Source organism: Pezoporus flaviventris, unplaced genomic scaffold, assembly GCF_033815535.1.
Source record: "Pezoporus flaviventris isolate CSIRO_AGI_PZ_B2104156 unplaced genomic scaffold, CSIRO_AGI_Pfla_v1 ptg000029l, whole genome shotgun sequence".
NCBI lineage: Eukaryota > Metazoa > Chordata > Aves > Psittaciformes > Psittacidae > Pezoporus > Pezoporus flaviventris.
In genome coordinates, this window is record NW_026892577.1 from 15,998,642 (window position 1) to 16,019,224 (window position 20,583).

The window sequence follows — 20,583 nt, forward strand, 5'->3', positions numbered from 1 at the left end:
ACATACAGACAGGCTGTGCATTTTCTTATAAAGAAAAAAAAAGTAATGCAGTAATCAGGCTCAGCAAAGAAAAATCCCCAGGAGACAAGGCTGGAGCAAAGCCTACAGCAAAGTGCTCAGGGAAAAAGAGCTGACCTTCGGTTACCCACCCAGGCTGGAGGACCCACTGCCAGGGTGTTTATATTCTCCTTCCTCCTACCAGAGTTCTGATCCATTCTCCTTTCCTTTCTCCCAGTGCCTTGACTTCACAAAGCAAAGTGGAATGAAGCTCAGGCTAAATACCAAAAAATTTCCTTGTGCAGATAACGTAGTGCAGTAATTTAGGAAATCACTGTGTTAATAACAGTTACATTAGCAGTGATATCACTAATATAAGTCTAAAGGCAGACAAGTCTCACATATCACAGATTCAGGCCATATCTAACTCTGTCAGAGACCTTTTCAATTTAAAAAGAGTTTATGTGTTTAAGAAATACAAATACTTAGCAAGAATCATGCTATTAATATCTACAGTGAGAACAACTGAGGCTAAATTTAAAACAGGGATAAAGATCTTTTACAAAAGGCGCATAGTCCTTATTAATGCACAGGATTTTAGTTTTATAACAGTGAATGACAGCAGTTCATTGTAGTAGAGATGTGGATAAAAAAATAGGGGACAAAGCCAGCTGTGGAAGCAATAATATTATTTAATATAAGTATAAAAAATTCACATAAATCATCATGTGAGGACTTTTCTTGTCCATACAAGAAACCTGCCAGGATAATGACACAGAAGTGAATTACTTGATTCTCTTCTCAAAAGTTAGAATCATAGAATTATTAGGGTTGGAAAGGACCTTAAGATTATCGAGTTCCAAACCCCCTGCCATGGACAGGGACACCTCACACTAAACCATCTCACCCAAGGCTTCATCCAACCTGGCCTTGAACACTGCCAGGGATGGAGCAGTCACAACCTCCCTGGGCAACCCATTCCAGTGCCTCACCACCCTTACAGTAAAGAACTTCCTCCTTATATCCAACCTAAACTCCCCCTGTTTAAGTTTTAACCCGTTACCCCTTGTCCTATCACTACAGTCCCTAATGAAGAGTCCCTCCCCAGCATCCTCGTAGGCCCCCTTCAGATACTGGAAGGCTGCTATGAGGTCTCCACGCAGCCTTCTCTTCTCCAGGTTGAACACCCACAACTTTCTCAGCCTGTCTTCATACAGGAGGTGCTCCAGTCCCCTGATCATCCTTGTGGCCTTTCTCTGGACTTGTTCCAACAGTTCCAAGTCCTTTTTATGTTGAGGATACCAGAACTGCACACAATACTTCAAGTGAGGTCTCATGAGAGCAGAGGGGCTGGATCACCTCCTTCATCCTGCTGGTCACACTCCTTTTGATGCAGCCCAGGATACGGCTGGCCTTCTGGGCTGCAAGCACACACTGCCTGCTCATGTTCATTTTCTCATTGACCAACACCCCCAAGTCCTCCTCCACAGGGCTGCTCTGAATCTCTTCTCTGCCCAACCTGCAGCTGTGCCTGGGATTGCTCCGACCAGTTCTTTTTCTTTCCCTTACCCAGTTTTGTCAGATCTAGATCTCCTAGCCTGACATTGCAAATGAGAAAGACCTGGCATGACACTGGAGTCTTAAAAGCCACAGTTCCAAAATGCCAGACAAGGATGAGATATAATCTGAGGGGAAACTTCTTTCCTTGTAAAGCTGGAAAAAATCCTGTGAATATCCTGAGCCACCTGTCTGAAGTGGGATGTTAACCTCTAACTCTCACTTTACTTAGTTTTTGAAATATGTGACAATGTTATCTTGCATCACAGAACAGGCAGCATATTAATAAAGGGAAAAACCACCTTGCATTTGATCAAACTGTATGCAGTCTGATAGGAATTGATGGGAAGCTTAGTACCAGTCCTAGGCATGAACATGAGCAAAATCCTCTATATACAGCTTACTGACTCAAAGACTATCTTTTTGGGTGGTTTTAAAGCTTTTAAGCGAATTTTTATACCCATGGGACATTCAAATGATTTTTGATCATACCTAGGAATGGCAGTAATATACAACCACAAATCTATTTGCTTCAGCTTTTAATTGTTGTTCTAGACAGCCAGAAGAAATGGCTGAAGTGCAAGACCACCTGTTTTGCTGTCTGCTACTGTTTTTCCTGTACTGCAGGCTTGACATTACTTCAGCCCATCACTGCTTGGGTTTGACAAAGGTCATTGAGAAGCTGCAATTTTGGCAGGAAATGGATATTATCTGTGAGGGTCAGAATCAGAGTACATTAATTTTATTGAGTTCTATTAACGTTTCTGTAAAAGCAGCACTTTCTCATTGCTGTTTACGTGAAAGCAAAGGACTTGTGCGTGACCACCATTTATTCTGAAGATTTTTCCAATTTTCTTGAACACCTGGGCCTTTAAAGATCTATCACAGTACTAAAACAAGCAGAAAGAGATGAGTTACTGTCTGCTCTTCACCACTGCTCCTAAAAAATGTACTGTTTGACTCTATTTTTGAGTGAATGCCTGCAGTAAAAAAGCTCCATCCACAAAGAAATTAGTTCATCTCTCCATATAGCTGTCAAACACTATTGCACTAGAAGAAAGAAAAGTACCCTGTTTGGAAAAGAATATACCTATTCAGAGAAATTCTTTCAGTTAATCCAACCAAGTATCTGCCCTTCCCTAGCCACTGAGGTCCACCTTTTGCATTAGATCTTTCCTGACTCCCATGTTCCAAGTAGCATGTCATTGCACAGGGGCTCATGCAGTGGCACATGCTATGATTAAAGGTGCTAAAGTCCCATCATTTGTGTCGCTACCTGGCAGCATCAGTGATCTGCCCAAGGTATGTGACATAAGGTTCCACTCATCCTCTCACATGCTTTTAAACAGAATTTGTGAGAAAAAAAAAAAATATCTATTTTTACTCTATTCTTTCTGTGGATCATCTGCTGAAAAACTCTTCAGAACATGTGCTAATTCCCAGCCAGAGTCTGACTCCAGGCCCTGCATAACAGGGGTCCCATTTTACCTGAGGCAATCTTATTCACAATAGCAATACTGAAAAAACATTTTGAGCAATAATTTCTTGTTGACTAAAAAAAGGTGAAAGGAAAAAAAGATTAATGTACTTAAATATATAACCGAAATTGCTGGAATTTGTGCTCTAGTCCTTCATACTTTTAAGAACACTGCCATCTACTGAAGGTTTGACAGGTCTTCTCTCTCAGCTCAGCCCTACAGCCAGGTCCTGGTTACTTGAGAACACTCTCATCCAATTTACTGTTCTACTTGTTTTTTAGAAATTAATTACTGTAATTAACAAAATTTCACAGCTGATGGCTTGATTCTGCTACACAGAGTTGGGATGTGCCAGCAGTTAGTTGTACTCCCACCTTCTATAGCTCTGGATGAACAATCTGTGTTTATTTCAATCCCTCCATATGTACTTTAATTGTATTCAAGTATTTTAGACCATATAGCAGATACAATACAGGCAATATAATTGTTCAGAGTGGGGGTGTGTATGGAAGGTTTGAAAAAGCAAAGCAGATTCTAAGCTACATTGAAAGTTTACAGACTGCTGGCCTTAAAAGGCAAATTGCTCTGGTTTCTGTGTTCATTAGCAGTATTTTAAACAAGGGACTTACACACTTATACCTCTACAGTGAGTATTCTGGGATCAAGGCCTGCCTGGGACAAGGCACTGCATCAGACAGGTATAGAAATACTTAGTCAAACTGATATTCTCTGTTGTTCTTACATCTGCTGACTCAGGAAAATTTGTGCTGTTCCTCCTGCCAGTGTTCTAGCTAAATTTCAGTACATCCACATCTGCAAAGAGCAAGCAATTCTTGGAAATGAAGCTACAGAAAAGTAGCTGTTTATATGGCGCTTTGATATGTTCATGCTCACCTGAGAGTGTCCATCTTTGTACAGCTTTGGCAGCAACTTCACTATGACACAGACAGCACCCGGATGTACAATAGCGTAGTCTCCCATTTCCCACCTGCAGGAAAAAGGCACATAAGATATACCATCATAATTATCATTATTAACGACAGCAAAGAGGGTCTAACACCGTTCCAGCTGAGTACAGCATTAAAGCCTTCTGGCAGTAACCAGGGTCAGCATTTGAAGCTAAACAAACAATACAGATAACCTGGAGCATCTAGGGGTCTTCTTAAAGTAACAAAGACAAGACATAACCTGCTCATAAGCTCATATCTTAGGGACCTGTTCATTTAAAGGTGTGCCACAAACTCTTCAAATGAACTTTGCCTTTGAAGGTATTTGCAGCACAGAGGACAGACAACCAGATGGATATCTCTGCTGCTTCCTCACCAGTTTTCATTTTTGCCGAGTGCCACTTTTACATATTCAGGCACAGCAGGGAACCTAGGTATTAGAGTTACCACAGAGAAGATCTGCTAATGCTGTGATGCAGGCCAGAGGTCAGATATATCTCAGTGTTGAAGCCACAGCATAGCAGTAACTCTAGTTTAAGCACTGCAGGTTCATCACATTCAGAGCATCATCAGCATTTCTGGGTGCACCCCTGAACTGGAGTTGTAACAAACACTGTCAGAAACATCTGTCCCAAATAGATGTCATGAGAAAAGCGAAAGCAACATCTAACAGCCATAATTAGATTGAAAAAAAAAAAAAAAACCCAAAATAAAGCAAAATATGCTTTATGTGTTGTATAAAACAAAGGGTACAAGTAAAAGAGTGAACATTGAAAGAATTAGCTTTTACAAGGGACCTAAAGGAGGGTAAGAACACCATAATTAACATATCAGCCACTTCCAAAAAGGCTCATTTAAGACATCAATGCTGCAAGTAATGTGTACCACACTGCCACACAGTGACAAATAATTCTTACTGCACTCCCAAGAAATACACTTTTAAAGAAATTGCTTATTTGCAGTATTTTCTGTGTGATTAATCAAAATCAGATAGGATATAAATACTTACTGCAGCACTGGCTCCAGTGTGGATACATACACCTTTATTTGACACGAATATGTATGAGTTTTTAAATGCTAAACAAGAAAAAAAGTGCACTGAAATTACACTCTCTTCCCATCTCCCACAAAACCTAACCACCTTTAAAAGCAAAAATCCAGGCCCACTAGTATAATAGGACCAAAAGTGTGGCTAGAAAGCTGCCCAGCAGAAAAGGACCAGGGGGTCTTGTTTAACAGCTGGCTGAATATGAACTTGTGCCCAGGCAGCCAAGAAAGCCAACAGCATCCTGGCCTGTGTCAGAGACAGCATAGCCAGTGGGGCCAGAGAAATGATCGTCCCCCTGTACTCAGCACAGGTGAGGCCATACTTTGAATACTGTGCTCAGTTCTGGGCCCCTCCCTACAAGATGCTCAGGTGCTGGAGTGAGTTCATGAGTAATGGCTGAGGGAACTGGGGAGCCTGGAGAAAGGAGGCACAGGAGAGACCTACAACTACATGAAAAGAGGGTGTAGTGAGGTGAGTATCAGTCTCTTCTCCCAGGTAAGAAGCAATAGCCCTCAAGCTGCACTGGAGAGGTTTAGATTAGATGTTAGGAAAAAATTCTTCACCCAAAAGGTTGTCAAGCATTGGAAGAGGCTTCCCAGGGAAGTGGTTGAGTCACCATCCCTGGAGGTATTTAAAAGACCTCCAGGATGTGGTCAGCTTAGGGACATGGTTTATTGGTGGACTTGGCAGTGCTAGGTTAATAGTTGGAATCAATGGTTTTAAAGTTCTTTTCCAGCCTAAAAGATTGCATAAAATTTCTGTCTGTTTTCCTGCTGTAACTGTGCTCCCCAGAGCAAGTTCATTTTTTAGTTGAAGCCCTGTATTCAAAAACTGACTTTCCAAATTTCCAATTCAACTCAAACTTCTATCTTAACACTGTAAAATTACACTGCCAAGCCATGTGTTCTGTTTTTAAGTACATGTGAAGTAAAGGTAAAGGTAAAATGTGAGCTAACAAAATGTGACTATTAGAAGACAACAATAGAAAGTGATCCTTTAAAAATAAATAAGATTATGAAATGGTTAATAAGTTGCCATCACTGTAAGGAGATGTTTTCTTACCTTTGAGCACTGTTTGGCAGGTTTAACACTCTCCAGGGCTGTTAAGAAAGAAAAACCAGAGTCCCTGGCCAGCATTGAGCTATACCTCAGGTTTCCTGCCAGCACTGCACAGTCACTCCCCTCTCAGAATATTATATAAGCCTTATCTCCAGCTTTCTGTGTAGCTTTCCAGTGTGGTTGCCCTCATTTTCTGGTTTATCTTAGTACAAAAGCAGTCTCTATGTACTAACACCTCACTCCCACAAATACCCATCTCTTTCATTCCTCCCTCAGGGTTACACAGTCAGCCCCATGATCCACTCCATCTACCCCACCAGTACCATGGTATGAATCCCAAATCTGCTCTGCACTGGCTGCTACTTAAAAATAAGAGGGTCTGGGGACAAAATGAAATGCTGCAAAGAATGTGAACAGCCATTAGCACAGTGAATCTGTGGTAACAGAGCAGTAGCAGCCATTCTGCTAGGGTGGGCATGAGGAGGGTCTTCCCTTCCAAAGAAAGATCAGTCTCAATTAACAACTTGCAGCAAGCTATCTCTAGTCACCAGGAGCTGGAGAGAAACAGAGACCTCATCTGTCACAGAAGGTGTTTCAAACATTAATGCAGGAGCAGGGACACAGAGGACTGGTTTTGAGATGGGAATGAAAGTATTGATTCCCCTATGGCTCAGCAGCTAGCAGCACCACTAACCACAGGACAGTATAAGGGGCTAGAATATTATCCAGTTAAAATGATGATTTTCCTGCATCTTAGTCACAGGTTTCCACAAGATCACCTCCTTTCCCTCTCTTTGGGGATGTTAAATACATGTTGCAGGATGGGAAATCACAGGCCACTTACACTGATTACACTCAAGTTCCTCCTTTCAGGCTGCATAGTTCCAGGCTGAAGCCTTCTTCAGGAGGAAGTGTGAGTGTGGAGCACAGCTAAGAGGAAGCTGCACCCGGGGAACCACAGGCTTGCAGGAACTCTGGGAACTTGATTTCTTGTTTTTATTTTCAGAAAATTCACTGCTGGAAAATGACAGAGTCTGTGTGGCCTAAAGCATCTGACACTGTTCCACACAACATCCTTTTCTCTAAACTGGAGAGATGTGGATTTAATGGAAGGACCATTCAGTGAATAAGCAATTAGCTGGATGGTCATACTCAGAGAGTTGTGGTCAACTGCTCGATGTCCAAGTAGAGATCGATGACAATAGTGTCCCTCAAGGATCGGTGTTGGGACCAGCCTTGTTCAACATCTTTGTGACATAGACAGTGGGATTGAGTGAGCCCTCAGCAAAGTTTGCCAATGACACCAAGCTGTGTGGTTCAGTTGATACGCTGGAGGGAAGGGATGCCATCCAGAGGGACCTGGACAGGCTTGAGAGGTGGGCCCATGCAAACCTCATGAAATTCAACAAAGCCCAGTGCAAGGTTCTGCACTTGTGTCATGGCAATTCCAGGCACAAATGAAGGCTACATGGAGACTGGATTGACAGCAGTCCTGAGGAGGATGACTTGGGGGTGCTGGTCAATGGAAAGCTCAACATGACCTGGCAATATGCACTTGCAGCCCAGAAAGACAACCATATCCCAGGCTGCATCAAAAGGAGTGTGACCAGCAGGTCAAGGGAGGTGATCCTGCCCCTCTCCTCCACTCTTACGAGACCCCACCCGCAGCACTGTGTTCAGCTCTAGGGACCCCAGCACAAAAGGGAAGTGAAGCTGTTGCAGCGAGTCTAGAAGAAGCCACAGAGATGGTCAGAAGGCTGAAGCACCTCTCCTATGAAGACAGGCTGAGAGAGTCGGGGTTGTTCAGCTTGAAGAAGAGAAGGCTGCGTGGAGACCTCATAGCAGCCTTCCAGTACCTAAAGAGGACCAACAAGAAATCTGGAGAGGGACCTTTTACAAGGACATGTAGTGATAGGACGAGAGGTAATGGCTTTAAACTGAAAGAGGGTGGATTAGATAAGATATAAAGAAGTTCTCTGTGAGGATGGTGAGACACTGAAACAGATGCCCAGAGAAGTTGTGGATGCCCCATCCCTGGAAGTGTTCAAGGTCAGGTCGGAGGGAGCTTTGAGCAACCTTGTTTAGTGGAAGGTGCCCCTGCCCATGGCAGGGGTTTGGAACTAGATAATCTTTAAGGTCTCTTCCAACCCAAATTGTTCTATGATTCTTTGAAGATCAACATCTTGCCAGGACATGTTCCTCTGCTGTGTTTGCACACACTTGTCCTTGACACTCTCCAGCTATCTGTAGCTAAGCTGGCTTCCTTTTGTGTCTTCACATCCCAGAACCAAAGCCAAACTGTTCAAAACCAGACAATGTGAACAGAATAGATCCCAATTTGCATTTTCTCCACAAATGGTACTCATTCACTTACTGCACAGACTCACAGCTCAGCAGGCAAAACAACGCAAGGACCTAGGAAGCCTTGCTTTATGTTTCAAATCTAGTAACTTGAGAAAGACGAGCAGAAGAGAGCACCATACCCTTCCCAGTATTGCCACAGACCTACACTTCCTCCATTGTCTTCCCAGGGCCTCTCTTATACATACAGTTAAGGTACAGGCTATGGACATTGACCCACATTCTCCCAAATGGGACTAGGAAGATCTACTTTGAAACAACTCTTCTTTCCTTCTGAGCTGCCAAGTCCTATCCCAGCACTAAGTATCTAACCAGAAGTTTCAGCTGTAACTGAGTGATAGTAGAGAGCAAACATACCTATGGCTCTTTACAAACAGTAGCACAAAGAGCACAGAAATCTACTGCAGATTTTTCTAATTGCTTCAAATACATACAAATATGACCAGAAATACTCAACCAGCCTCAGTACTCAGGGAAAAAAAGTTCTGCTGACTGCTAGCTACAAGTGGCAGAGCTAATGACTTGGCCTTTAAACCTGGAAAATGATTGTGGAATAACCTACAATAAAGGCTGAAGGAATCTCAGTTATAAATTTAGCCATTTAAGTGTAACTACAACCAGAAAAATTTTTGAGAACAGGACTGAGAGATCCAAGATAAAGCTACAGACACATGAAGGGGCAGAAGATCTCACAAGTTATGAAATGCAACCTATTCAGAACTGATTCATAGCTAACAGCTATGTTGATTTCTGGTGTAGTCTTTCCTTCCTGCAAAGGATATATTTTTTTTATATTATTCAGGCAGGCAGCATTACTATTCCTTTTCCAGGTTTCTCTATTTCAGCTATATGAATGGATTAGTGTGTATGTCTGTCCATGTGTGCCTGTACACACCTGCATGAGGGACCACTTAAATCATTTAAATAGCTTTCATTTTTAATGTATTAGGTGACAAAAAACGTATTTTCACATAATTGAAAAAGTCAAAATTGACCAGGGCATATTCAAGCTGAGACTAAACACAAACTTCAAGTCCCAACAACCATTTCCTACAGTCTATTCCAGCTTCCACATTGCATGTGTCAGAACCTCCAGCACAAACTCTGCCACTCTCTGGCTTGTGTGACCTGCTGCTCCACCGAGGACTCATGTCCCAATATTTACCATCATTTACCTTTTAAAAAGAGGTGATTTCTACTCCCCACAGGCCTGCGAGTTGGGACTGTGGGACTGATTTGTTTGCTCTAGGCAGGTTATGTCACACCTTACCTCAGTTTACTGCTATATAAAATGCAGATACAAGTCTTCTTATTATATTTCCTGTAGTAGATAAAGACTTACTTCTCAGGGTTTCTGCATACCCTAAATGCAGAGGTAGGTGATTTGTTGCCTGGTCTTTTGAAAGCAACAGGATGCTCTTCTTGAGCTTGGGGTCCTTCCTGATCATCTCTTGATGCCTCTCCCATCTCTGGCTTTCTCTCCTTGAAGTAGCTCTCCAGATGGAGGGTTCCTTTAACCATGTGGTCAAGAAAATTCAGAATCCATATGCAGTTCTTTAGCCACATTGGGAAAGGTTCTGAGGAACAGAAAGCTGCATCCAAGAATTCTGCAAACGTTCTTGTCTTTTCAAGGCTCAGAGAGATTTGATATTCCCCTTGTGTCCAGAAGCATCCGAGTGACCCAAGATCCTCTGCCATCTTTTCAAAGAAACCATTCCTCTGGAAGAAGCTGCTGTTGACAGGGTCTAGGTGCAGGGCTGCTGTTATTCCCTGAAGCGTGTAGAAAACTAGCTCCAATATACTATTCTGCCCAACTGATGTCCACAGCCCAGATGGAGGGTCCTGCAATGCACCTTCCATGTCTGATAGAAGGGACAGGAGTCCATTGAATCCACTGCAGGTTCTGAAAGCTGAATGGCTTTTGGGACTCTCCAGTATCCTCAGGAGTGACTACAAATGTTAAGAAGGAGACAAAAAAAAAAAAAAACAAAACAAAAAAGTTAAATCAAGGGACAGAGAAGCTTTAAAGTATTTTAAAATTCCAAGTTTGTATCAAAATTCTTTTATTGAAATGTCACTCTTCAAGATAAAGAAAAAAAGAAAAAAAAAGTTGATCAAACTAAAGCTCATCCCAGCACAACTTTTCTCCTCCTCCCTTCCCCTATATATCCAGTGAGTTAAACAACTGAGATTTGAATGCACCCTCAGAAGCAACCCATGGAGTCAGCCCAACAGTTATGGCTGAATAGGAATAAGCAAAGAGATCATTATTATTCATTAATCCTGCATTACATGTCCTAGTCAGTTTGGCCAGAAGCAGTTTCAGATCTTTGCTATTCTTTCATCAGTCTTTTCGAAGTCTCCCAAGAAATCAGTCTTTGCCTAAAATGAAAGCAGTGATACAACTGCAAATAACCATACACAGGAACTGACAAAAAGGTACAGCTCTCTATAGGCAAGTCTTCCTACAGCCCTGAATGTGCTAGACTTGCTCATGTGGCTGAGCAGACCCTTTTCAAAAAAGGAGTGACTCAGGATGACCAGAAGAATACTACAAGCAGCAGGCTCTGCTCATTGAGGAAGGCAAGAATAATTCTCTTTCTCAGAAGACATATTTTTAAAGTTTGCACAATACTTCAGAGGAAAATAACCATAGAGTCAGATCCCAAGGTAACAAAGTAATTAGGTTTTCTCTAACTACAACAGGCTTAAAGCAGGCTATAAGCAAATGCCACTTGACAATATTACACATGTATAGAAAGCAACCTATACCACTTGTAAATTTTGAATTATTTTTAAAATAAGCCATTTTAAAACAAATGTAAAGTAAATTATTAAGATATGTGGTTTTGGAAATAAAATCAGTGAGAAAAAAGAGCTTGCAAGGAAACAGTCTACCGTCTTTGAATGCAACCCATTCCAAGTTTTGGGTTGTTGCACAATTAATTTTATAAATATAATACTTTTTCAGGCACCAGGGACCTTAGAAATTTGAGGCTGTACCTTTTCACATTGGAAAGGGCTAATTTTATATAGTTTCCCAACAGATATCCCATGAAAGAATTCCACTTCACAACCTGCTGAAGAGGAACAGTTTTAACACAAGTAGATATCCTTGTAATGGGATCTAGGACTGTGAGAAAGGGTTACCAGAACTGGAGGGGGAGGGAGGAACTTTATTACTGTCATTCAATTTTGTATGATAATGTATCAAACCAGGCAGAGACTTCTGAACAGGGAGTAAATTTAATAACTCAGAGTTGAAGTTATCTGGATGGCTTTAACACATTTCAGAGAAGGTCAGCAGTAACCACATTTCCTTGAGCTCTAACTCAGTTAGAATTTAATCGCCTATGAGTTAGTATTCCTCTGTCCTGAATCTATAAAATTCGTGTCTGCTGGAAATCCCCTAACCCAGTTAACGTTAACAGAATTTATTTCACGTTCCATTATTTGTTATTCCTCATAATTGTCCATGTGCCACTCTGGAATATGGCAGTTCTAATTGCATTTGGGCTCAGGCTTTAACAGCTAAATATATATTAGCAAATCAATCTGAATTTATGTGTAACACAATCACAGTCCCAATGGGTGTAGGTAATAAATTCATTTGCTTACATTATGCCTTAATATAGTTATCATTTGTCAAAATTAGACACTGAAGCTGCAATTATTTTCATATTAGTTTGGACACTGTACTCAACTTTTCCACAGATACTGTTAAAGTTTACTGTTTAAATCAAAGCTATAAAATTTGTCACATTTTTGGTTTTTTTAAAGTAACATGGTTCTTCTATCACAGAAGCAGCTGTTATTGTTGTGCTGTGTAATGGTTTAAACCCAGTCAGGCAGCTCATTCACTCACTCCCCCCTTCTCGCCCTCCCCCTACTCCCGGAGGGACGGAGAGGCGAATCAAAAAGAATGCAACTCCCACAGGTTGAGATAAGAACAGTTTAGTAACTAAGGTATAACACAAATCACTGCTGCTGTCACCAACAATAATAATGATAAAGGAAATAACAAGGGAAGAGAATACAACACCTCACCACCAGCCAACCAATAACTCGCCCCCCCCCCAGCCCTACCAAGCACCGACCAATGCCTCTTCCAACCCCGCAGTCTACCAGCCCTTCCAGGTAACAACGAGTTACATCCTGGGCATGACGTGCTGTGGTATGGAATACCTCTTTGGTCAGTTTGGGTCAGGTGTCCCGCCTCTGCTCCCTTCTGGCTTCCCCTTCTCCCTGGCAGAGCATGAGACTCAGAAAAGTCCTTGGCCAGACCAAACATTTGAGCGTTATCAGCTCTGTTCCCAGGCCGAAAGTCAAAAACACAGCACTGCACCAGCTACTAAGAAGGAGAAAAAATGACTGCTACTGCTGAACCCAGGACATGCTGAAAGGTGAATTCAGTTCACACTTGGTAGAGAAGGTAGAATGAAACTTTCAACCAGTGCATATAACACTGTTGCTTTTCAATTTGATGCCCATGATCTAAACCAAAATAAACCACACCAGTTCTTTCCCCTGCTTCATTGCTTATCAGATCCTGTATAAACAAGATCATATCCTAAATAAACACAATACAGGCTATGAATCACACGAATTTATTCCTCCAAACATTCACAAGACACCTTTCCATCATCTCACAACTCATTTTTCATGACACTGATGTATGTGAGAGATGACAAAATTAAGGACAGCAAAGTTTCAACCTTGGAAACCTAAGAGAATCAAGCTGTTCATCTCATGCCTGCCCTGTCTCTTCCAGTCTTATTCCTTTACCTCTTCTCACATCCTCCCTCTACCTCTCCTCCACTGTTATTCACATCTGTTTCTCCTTTCACTGTCACATTACATAGAACTGTTCATACAACTGTACCCTTCACCATTTCCATTTCTCTATCCTTCCTATTTAAGTCTTCAAAATACTTCACAAGCTGATACTGAGTGAAGGTGTTGACTACACACATTGCTAAAAATCAAAGTGCCTAATTTACCAGAATTAAAAACTAGCCCATGGCTCTTTTAAGTTCCACACTTACCTTCTTTGGAAAAACCGCAGTGCTAGGTATGAGATTAAGAGCAATTTGCCAAGAAAACAACAACCAAGTGGGAAACCACATTAATTACCTTCAGCAGATCTAGTTTCAGATGTAGTTCCCCTTGAGTAGAAGAACAAAGGGCCCCAATAATAATGCTCATATATTCTTCATAGTTGATGACTGACAGCTGCTCCAAGATGCTGAGAGTAGCACTCCTGTAGCACTCATCATCCAAAAATATCTTGATATATGGCACCATTCCATAGTCCTTCAGGACAACTGGGGACAAACATAGTGTTATTTGTTACTTAATCTATCCCTTACTTATAGTTTTCACAGGCAGATTTTCAGTGTTGGCGTGAAGTGCCACATTTTAGCAGGAGAGGCAAGAAGAGCAGCTAGTTAAGCTAAAGACGACACAGGCTGAACAGCAGAAGTACAGCTAGGGAAAACATTACTGCATGAGCATAGTTTCTATTCAACTCCTTACTAGTTTTCAGCTTAAAAATCTCTTCAGTTCATGAAGGGGAATGTTTGATAATTTGTGACTGTATCTGCACTGTAAGATGCTGCAAGCACGATGATTCTATGATCAAGAGTGAATATTGAGTGGATTCCAGAGTTCATAAGAGTTCACTTCTGTATTACTATGTTCCACAAGATTTCCTACACACACAGCTGTTAGGTATGCCAACTCTACATGTGTAAGTGTTACTCAGCATGTGTCTGATCCCATCAAGAATTCAAATAATAGATACTATGGAAGAAAATCTGGATGACCAAACAGCACGCAAACCTCTCACACAGTTTTGCTTTCTACAAGATGACTTGTATTTTCTATGTAAACAATTCAGAAGTATCCCATGGATGAGGGAAGAAGAGTGACTACTGGGATAAGGCTCCTTAAGCAGGATGAGAATACCTTTGACACATTTCTTCCTGGTATAAAAAACCTGTTATCCCTACTCTTCTAGAGTTGTCCTCCACTTCTCACTGAAGCACGGAAATTGGAAAATTTGTCGGTACTCCTTAACAGGCATTGTGGCTACTTACCACCAAATACCACAAAAGTAATGTAGTCATGCCGTTTCTTACCAGTGTTCCTCACAGACCTCACAGTAAGAGCAGCCACCATCTTCAGCATCACAGCATTTAATTCCTTCTCAGTGCCTTCTTCCAGACCAGGCAGATGGGTTCCAGCTGTCAGTGTATCAAAAGTCATAATACAATTTATACAAGACCTGGTTAACTATACCTAAAATATATTAAACCAAGAAAGAAAACCAGTTTTCCAGCAAATTCTAATTTTCTCTTAAATATTGCTCATATTGAACCCTAATATGAGCAACAAAATACAGAGAAGACATTCTCTAGTTATTAGGGTTTAGTCTGGGATTGGAAAACACAGGTCTGATTCCACATTCTGCAGTCTGGACCTCCCACATAGCTACAGACAATAGTGGTAATAACGGTGTTTCTACTTCCTCTTTACCTATGTGCCTAAATTTACAAATTACGTAGCCATTCAATCACTCATTCTATAAAATTTAGATCACCGAGAGAGTTTGTGGGTCAGGATTAAAGGGAAAACACCGATGGGAGACATTACTGTGGGGATCTGTTACAGACCGCCTGATCAAGAAGAACCTGCGGATGAAGCACACTATAGATAGATAGGAAAAGCCTCACGCTCTCAGGCCCTTGCTCTCATGGGTGACTTCAACCACCCTGACATCTGTTGGAAGGACGGTACGGCCTGGCACAAGCAATCCAGGAGGTTCCTCGATTGTGTGGAAGAAAACTTCCTCCTGCAAGTAATAGAGGAGCCAACAAGGAGAGGTGCCATGCTTGACCTTGTGCTCACCAACAGGGAAGGGCTCGTTGGAAATGTGACTCTCCAGGGCAGCCTTGGATGCAGCCATCACGAGATGGTCGAATTTGAGATCCTCAGGACAGCAAGAAGAGCTTGCAGCAAGCTCACTGCCCTGAACTTCAAAAGAGCAGACTTTGGCCTCTTCAGGAACCTGCTTAGTAAGGTTCCGTGGGATATAGCCCTAGAGGGCAGGGGGGCCCAAGACTCTTGGTTGATATTCAAGTATCACCTGATGCAAGCTCAAGAGTGTTGCATCCCAACTAGAAGGAAGTGCAGCAGGAGGGCCAGGAGACCTCCTTGGATGGATAAGGAGCTCCTGAGGAAAATTCAAATGAAAAAAGAGGCTTATAAGAAGTGAAAGCAAGGACAGGCAGCCTGGGAAGAGTACAGGGATGTTGTCTGGGAAGCTAGGGACCAGGTTAGGAAAGCCAAGGCCCAGTTAGAATAAACTTGGCTAGCGATATTAAGGATAACAGGAAGGGATTCTACAGGTACATAGCAAATAAAAAACAGACTAGGGAGAACGTAGGCACCCTCAGGAAGCTCTCAGGAGAACTGGCTACACAGGATTTGGAGAAGGCTGAGGTTCTGAATGTCTTCTTTGCCTCAGTCTTCACTGGCAAAGGCTCTGACCACACCACCCAAGTCTTGGAAGGCAGACGCAGGGACTGAGAGAATGAAGACCTTGTGCCCACTGTAGGAGAGGATTTGGCTGGAGACCATCTTAAAAATCTGAATGTGCACAAGTCCGTGGATCCTGATGAAATCCATCCACAGGTCCTGAAGGAGCTGGCGAATGAAGTTGCTAAGCCACTGGCCATCATATTTGAGAAATCATGGCAGTCAGGTGAAGTTCCCGATGACTGGAAACAGGGAAATATAACCCCCATTTTCAAGAAGGGGAAAATGGATGACCCAGGGAACTACAGACCAGTCAGTCTCACCTCTGTGCCTGGCAAAACCTTGGAGCAGATTCTCCTGGGAGGCATGATAAGGCACGTGAAAAATCAACAAGGTGCTTGGTGACAGCCAGCATGGCTTCACCAAGGGGAAATCCTGCCTGACCAATTTGGTGGCCTTCTATGATGGGGCTACGGAACTGATGGACAGGGGTAGAGCAGTTGATGTCATCTACCCAGACTTGTTCAAAGCGTTTGACACTGTCCCACATGACATCCTTGTCTCTAAACTGGAGAGACATCAATTTGATGGATGGACCACTCGGTGGACAAAGAACTGGCTGGATGGCTGCGCACAAAGAGTTGTGGTCTATGGCTCAATGTCCAGCTGGAGACCGGTAATGAGTGGTGTCCCTCAGGGATCGGTGTTGGGTCCAGTCTTGTTTAACATCTTTGTCGCTGACATGGACAGTGGGATTGAGTGCGCCCTCAGCAAGTTTGCCGATGACACCAAGCTGTGTGGTTCCGCTGATATGCTGGAGGGAAGGAATGCCATCCAGAGGGACCTCGACACGCTTGTGAGGTGGGCTGATGCCAACCTCATGAAGTTTAACCATGTCGAGTGCAAGGTCCTACACCTGGGTCAGAGCAATCCCAGGCACAGCTACAGGTTGGGCAGAGAAGAGATGGAGCAGCCCTGCGGAGGAGGACTTGGGGGTGCTGGGCAATGAGAAATTGAACACGAGCTGGCTTCAGGGTGCGCTCGCAGCCCAGAAAGCCAACCGTATCCTGGGCTGCCTCAAAAGGAGCATGACCAGCAGGTCGAAGGAGGTTATCCTACCCCTCTACTCTGCCCTTGTGAGACCTCACCTGGAGTATTGTGTGCAGTTCTGCTGTCCTCAACATAAAAAGGACTTGGAACTGTTGGAACAAGTCCAGAGGAGGGCCACGAGGATGATCAGGGGACTGGAGCACCTCCCGTATGAAGGTAGGCTGAGAAAGTTGCGGCTGTTTAGCCTGGAGAAGAGAAGGCTGCGTGAAGACCTCATAGCAGCCTTTCAGTATCTGAAGGGGGCCTATAGGGATGCTGGAGAGGTACTCGTCATTAGGGACTGTAGTGATAGGACAAGGGGTAACGGGTTAAAACTTAAACAGGGGAAGTTTAGATTGGATATAAGGAGGAAATTCCTTCCTGTGAGGGTGGTGAGGCACTGGAATGGGCTGCCCAGGGAGCTTGTGAATGCTCCATCCCTGGCAGTGTTCAAGACCAGGTTGGTCAAGGCCTTGGGTGATATGGTTTAGTGTGAGGTATCCCTGCCCATGGCAGGGGGTTTGGAACTTGATGATCTTAAGGTCCTTTCCAACCCTAACTACTCTACAATTCTATGATTCTATGATCTAAAGCAGTGAAATTAATGACAAGACAGAATAAAGCATCCGTGTAGCAGCTCGTAAGCAGAAGGGCAGATTTCAAGATCCTTGAAAATCCTTATCTTAGTATTCTTGTACAAAACCAGTTCTCTGACATCAAGAACACAAATCTAAGTGTCCTCACAGGTAATGGATGCCTGCACTCCAGATCTTCTGTTGCAATTCATATTTCTTATGTTGCTTGGAATAAATGTGCAAAAATAATTCAATTGTGCTTGCTGCATCAGAAGTTCTACCTAGTATTTTGGGTCCCTCCTGCGTTATTAAACAACTATTGCATTGGAATTTTAAGGCATTTCCCAATTCATATAGCACAGGAAATGTGCTAATGCATTTTTCTTTTTTTTTAAATTAGCAGTTATGAACTTTTAATTATGTGAGTCTTTCCCCTAAGTTGGCTGTACCCCACAGTTACCACATCAGGACTATTACCTTCTGTTTTCATAATAAGAGATATCTATGTCAGATGACAATGGGTGGTAGTAATATAGGGCCAAAACTCAAGAAACTGCTTTCAATCAGTTCTTAGGATTACGTATCATTTTCACAGGAGCTAAGCACTGTGAAAAACCTTTTTTTACTCTACTCTCAAGCTGGAGTTCTACAGAACCCCAAACTGAGACCTGTTTTTAAAGTGTAGTCTGAACGGTACTCTCTAGAATAATTAATAATAGACTAGTGAAGAATAGCTCAGAACTGTTTAGGCTAGTAATTATAATGATAAACAGTGAAGGTTTCAAAGAAAACCCAGCTTAATATATCACATATTCTAGGCCAGTTGGCCAGACAAAATCTAGTTACTCAGAATATAAAATCTGTAATTTGACTGTAGAAAGAGGTTAGTTTCTTCCTATCGATCAGGCTACTTCAACAGTCATTATGAATAACATTAAGTTGTACCTGACTTCCTCAGGATCTTAGCTTGCTTCCTTAAAAGTGCCAGCAGTAGACCTAAGAGCCCAGAGTCACGGAAGATATCACTGAGTAACAGGTCCTTCTTGGTCATGGTGAGAAGGCACCGGAGAGCTGTTAAGGTGCAGAATGGCACTATGTTTTCCTTTATCAAATACTGAACCTTCTTCAAAATTTCATGGGGGACATAGGACAGGTCTAGCACTATGGACTCCACCAGTCTGAAGAACTGGACTTGGACTGGGTATGGTTTGAAATGGATTATGTCAATAAACTGGTTGATAGGTTGTAGTGTCCATTCCAGAAGAAAGAAGTTGACTGTGTCCCAGGCCCATATGGTACTGATTGCTGCCAAGATTCTTTCACACAGGTACTGATTATTACTTTTCTGGAAAATAGACTGCAACACCTGAAAAGCCTGAAGGTTTTTCACTGTCATTCCTGTGGGATAAAAACAGGTGAGATCATTTTTATGTCAATGCTATTTCAGACTGCAAGCACCATAACTACAATATTAAATCATGTCTGAGAGTAGAAAAGAAATCACAGACACAAGGGATGTGATTTGGAGGCAGATTCTCAACCTTGGATTAGGACCCTACAGCTGATACAGTCAGTTCAGCTTGATACAGGGTTAAGTACATAGATCAGAAGATTCCATCTTCTACTCTTCCCACCATATTAAGACACATAATTAATAGAATGTTGTTCTTCTATGGCCCGCCTACATAACCACATATATATATATACTGTACCAGAAGACCGTGTCCATTCAAAATTAAAGTGTGGTAATTGCGGGTGTACAATATTGCCAGAAACTTTCAATTCAGATTTTCCACAGGTTGTAAGGCAAGTCAGCATGTCCAAGATCTCCTCTAGATAGGGTTCTCCTTCATTTTGCTGCAACCCTTCACATCTAGGAACAAAATTTTGGACAGTCATGTTCATGCCTTAGTAATGCAAATATTTTGGATACATCACCAGGTCATGAGCACATAGGAGCTACCCGTTTTAGTCCCTGCTCCTTCCCAGCCTGTTTTGCTGTCTTACTGTCTTATTCTGTGACTTGTTTAATCACCTTACAAACAGTAACTTCACACCTGGGTGGCACATTCTGAATTAGAACAAAAACTGAACAAGAAAACTGAAGTGCCACTGTACGTGACTTCTGAAGAAAAGGAAGATAAATGTTGAAATTTAGTCTAGTTACGTGTACTTAAAAAAAAAAAAAAAGAAAAGTAATTGTCTCAAAAAATTCTTGTTTTGGGGAGATAAAATTTTAATTTTCTGAGAAATCAAAAATTAAATCAGGCAGTTCACATTAAAAGGTAGGCATGTTGTTGGCACGGTAAGGGACTAGCTGAGATAAAAACCAGAAAAATCTTAGCCCTTAGGGAAAAATATTGCATTTCCTGAGCTTTGTGACTCAGACATGGGGATGGCATGTCTCTCCTAGTAAGGAAATAGCTTGAACTGTAACCCCAGATTTGCTACAGTTTAGACTGAAATGAGAGTCTTTCAAAGGCAGAGAGCTGCTTATCATGTCATCCTATTCTGTACAGCTTAGAGGGATCAAATTTAAAGACAACTGTAGTATCTAGGCATAGATAGTGGTAGAGCAAGGGACTGATACTGGAAGCTGTGGAAATGTTGGAAGAAAACAAAACAAATGTTCTGGTTTAATCCAAACAAGAAGGGGGGGGTGGGGGGAGGGGGAGGGGGGCGGAATCCAGGGCAAATGCCAGTATCCATTTTGGAAGGAAAGCAAGTGGTCAGCAAGATTCTTTTTACCTGAAAAAGAAATCCCAAACATCAGAGAAGAGGAAACTTGGTCACACAAAATGTTCAGGAAAGCAGCTCTCTGTCTCTCTCCTTCTGCCAGTGTATGCTGACAAGGGAGATTAATCAGAAGCCCTGAGCACTTGTATGCTATTTCTGTCCCACATGACTTTCAAAGGATGGGGGCAGCTGTATTC

The 20,583-nt window shown here is 42.3% G+C and overlaps 1 protein-coding gene across 2 annotated transcripts in view; it reads right to left on the bottom strand.

Moving 5' to 3' along the window:
* Positions 1–20,583, bottom strand: part of WDFY4 (WDFY family member 4) — a 142,928-nt gene that overhangs the window by 104,063 nt on the left and 18,282 nt on the right. For both annotated transcript variants that reach the window (XM_061459247.1, XM_061459246.1), the window contains exons 8-13: positions 19,363–19,523; positions 18,596–19,048; positions 14,588–14,692; positions 13,581–13,771; positions 9,790–10,397; positions 3,927–4,020 (exon numbers count right to left, since the gene is read on the bottom strand). In XM_061459247.1, the coding sequence (XP_061315231.1) occupies positions 3,927–4,020; positions 9,790–10,397; positions 13,581–13,771; positions 14,588–14,692; positions 18,596–19,048; positions 19,363–19,523 (1,612 nt within the window). The remainder of the gene's footprint in view (positions 1–3,926; positions 4,021–9,789; positions 10,398–13,580; positions 13,772–14,587; positions 14,693–18,595; positions 19,049–19,362; positions 19,524–20,583) is intronic.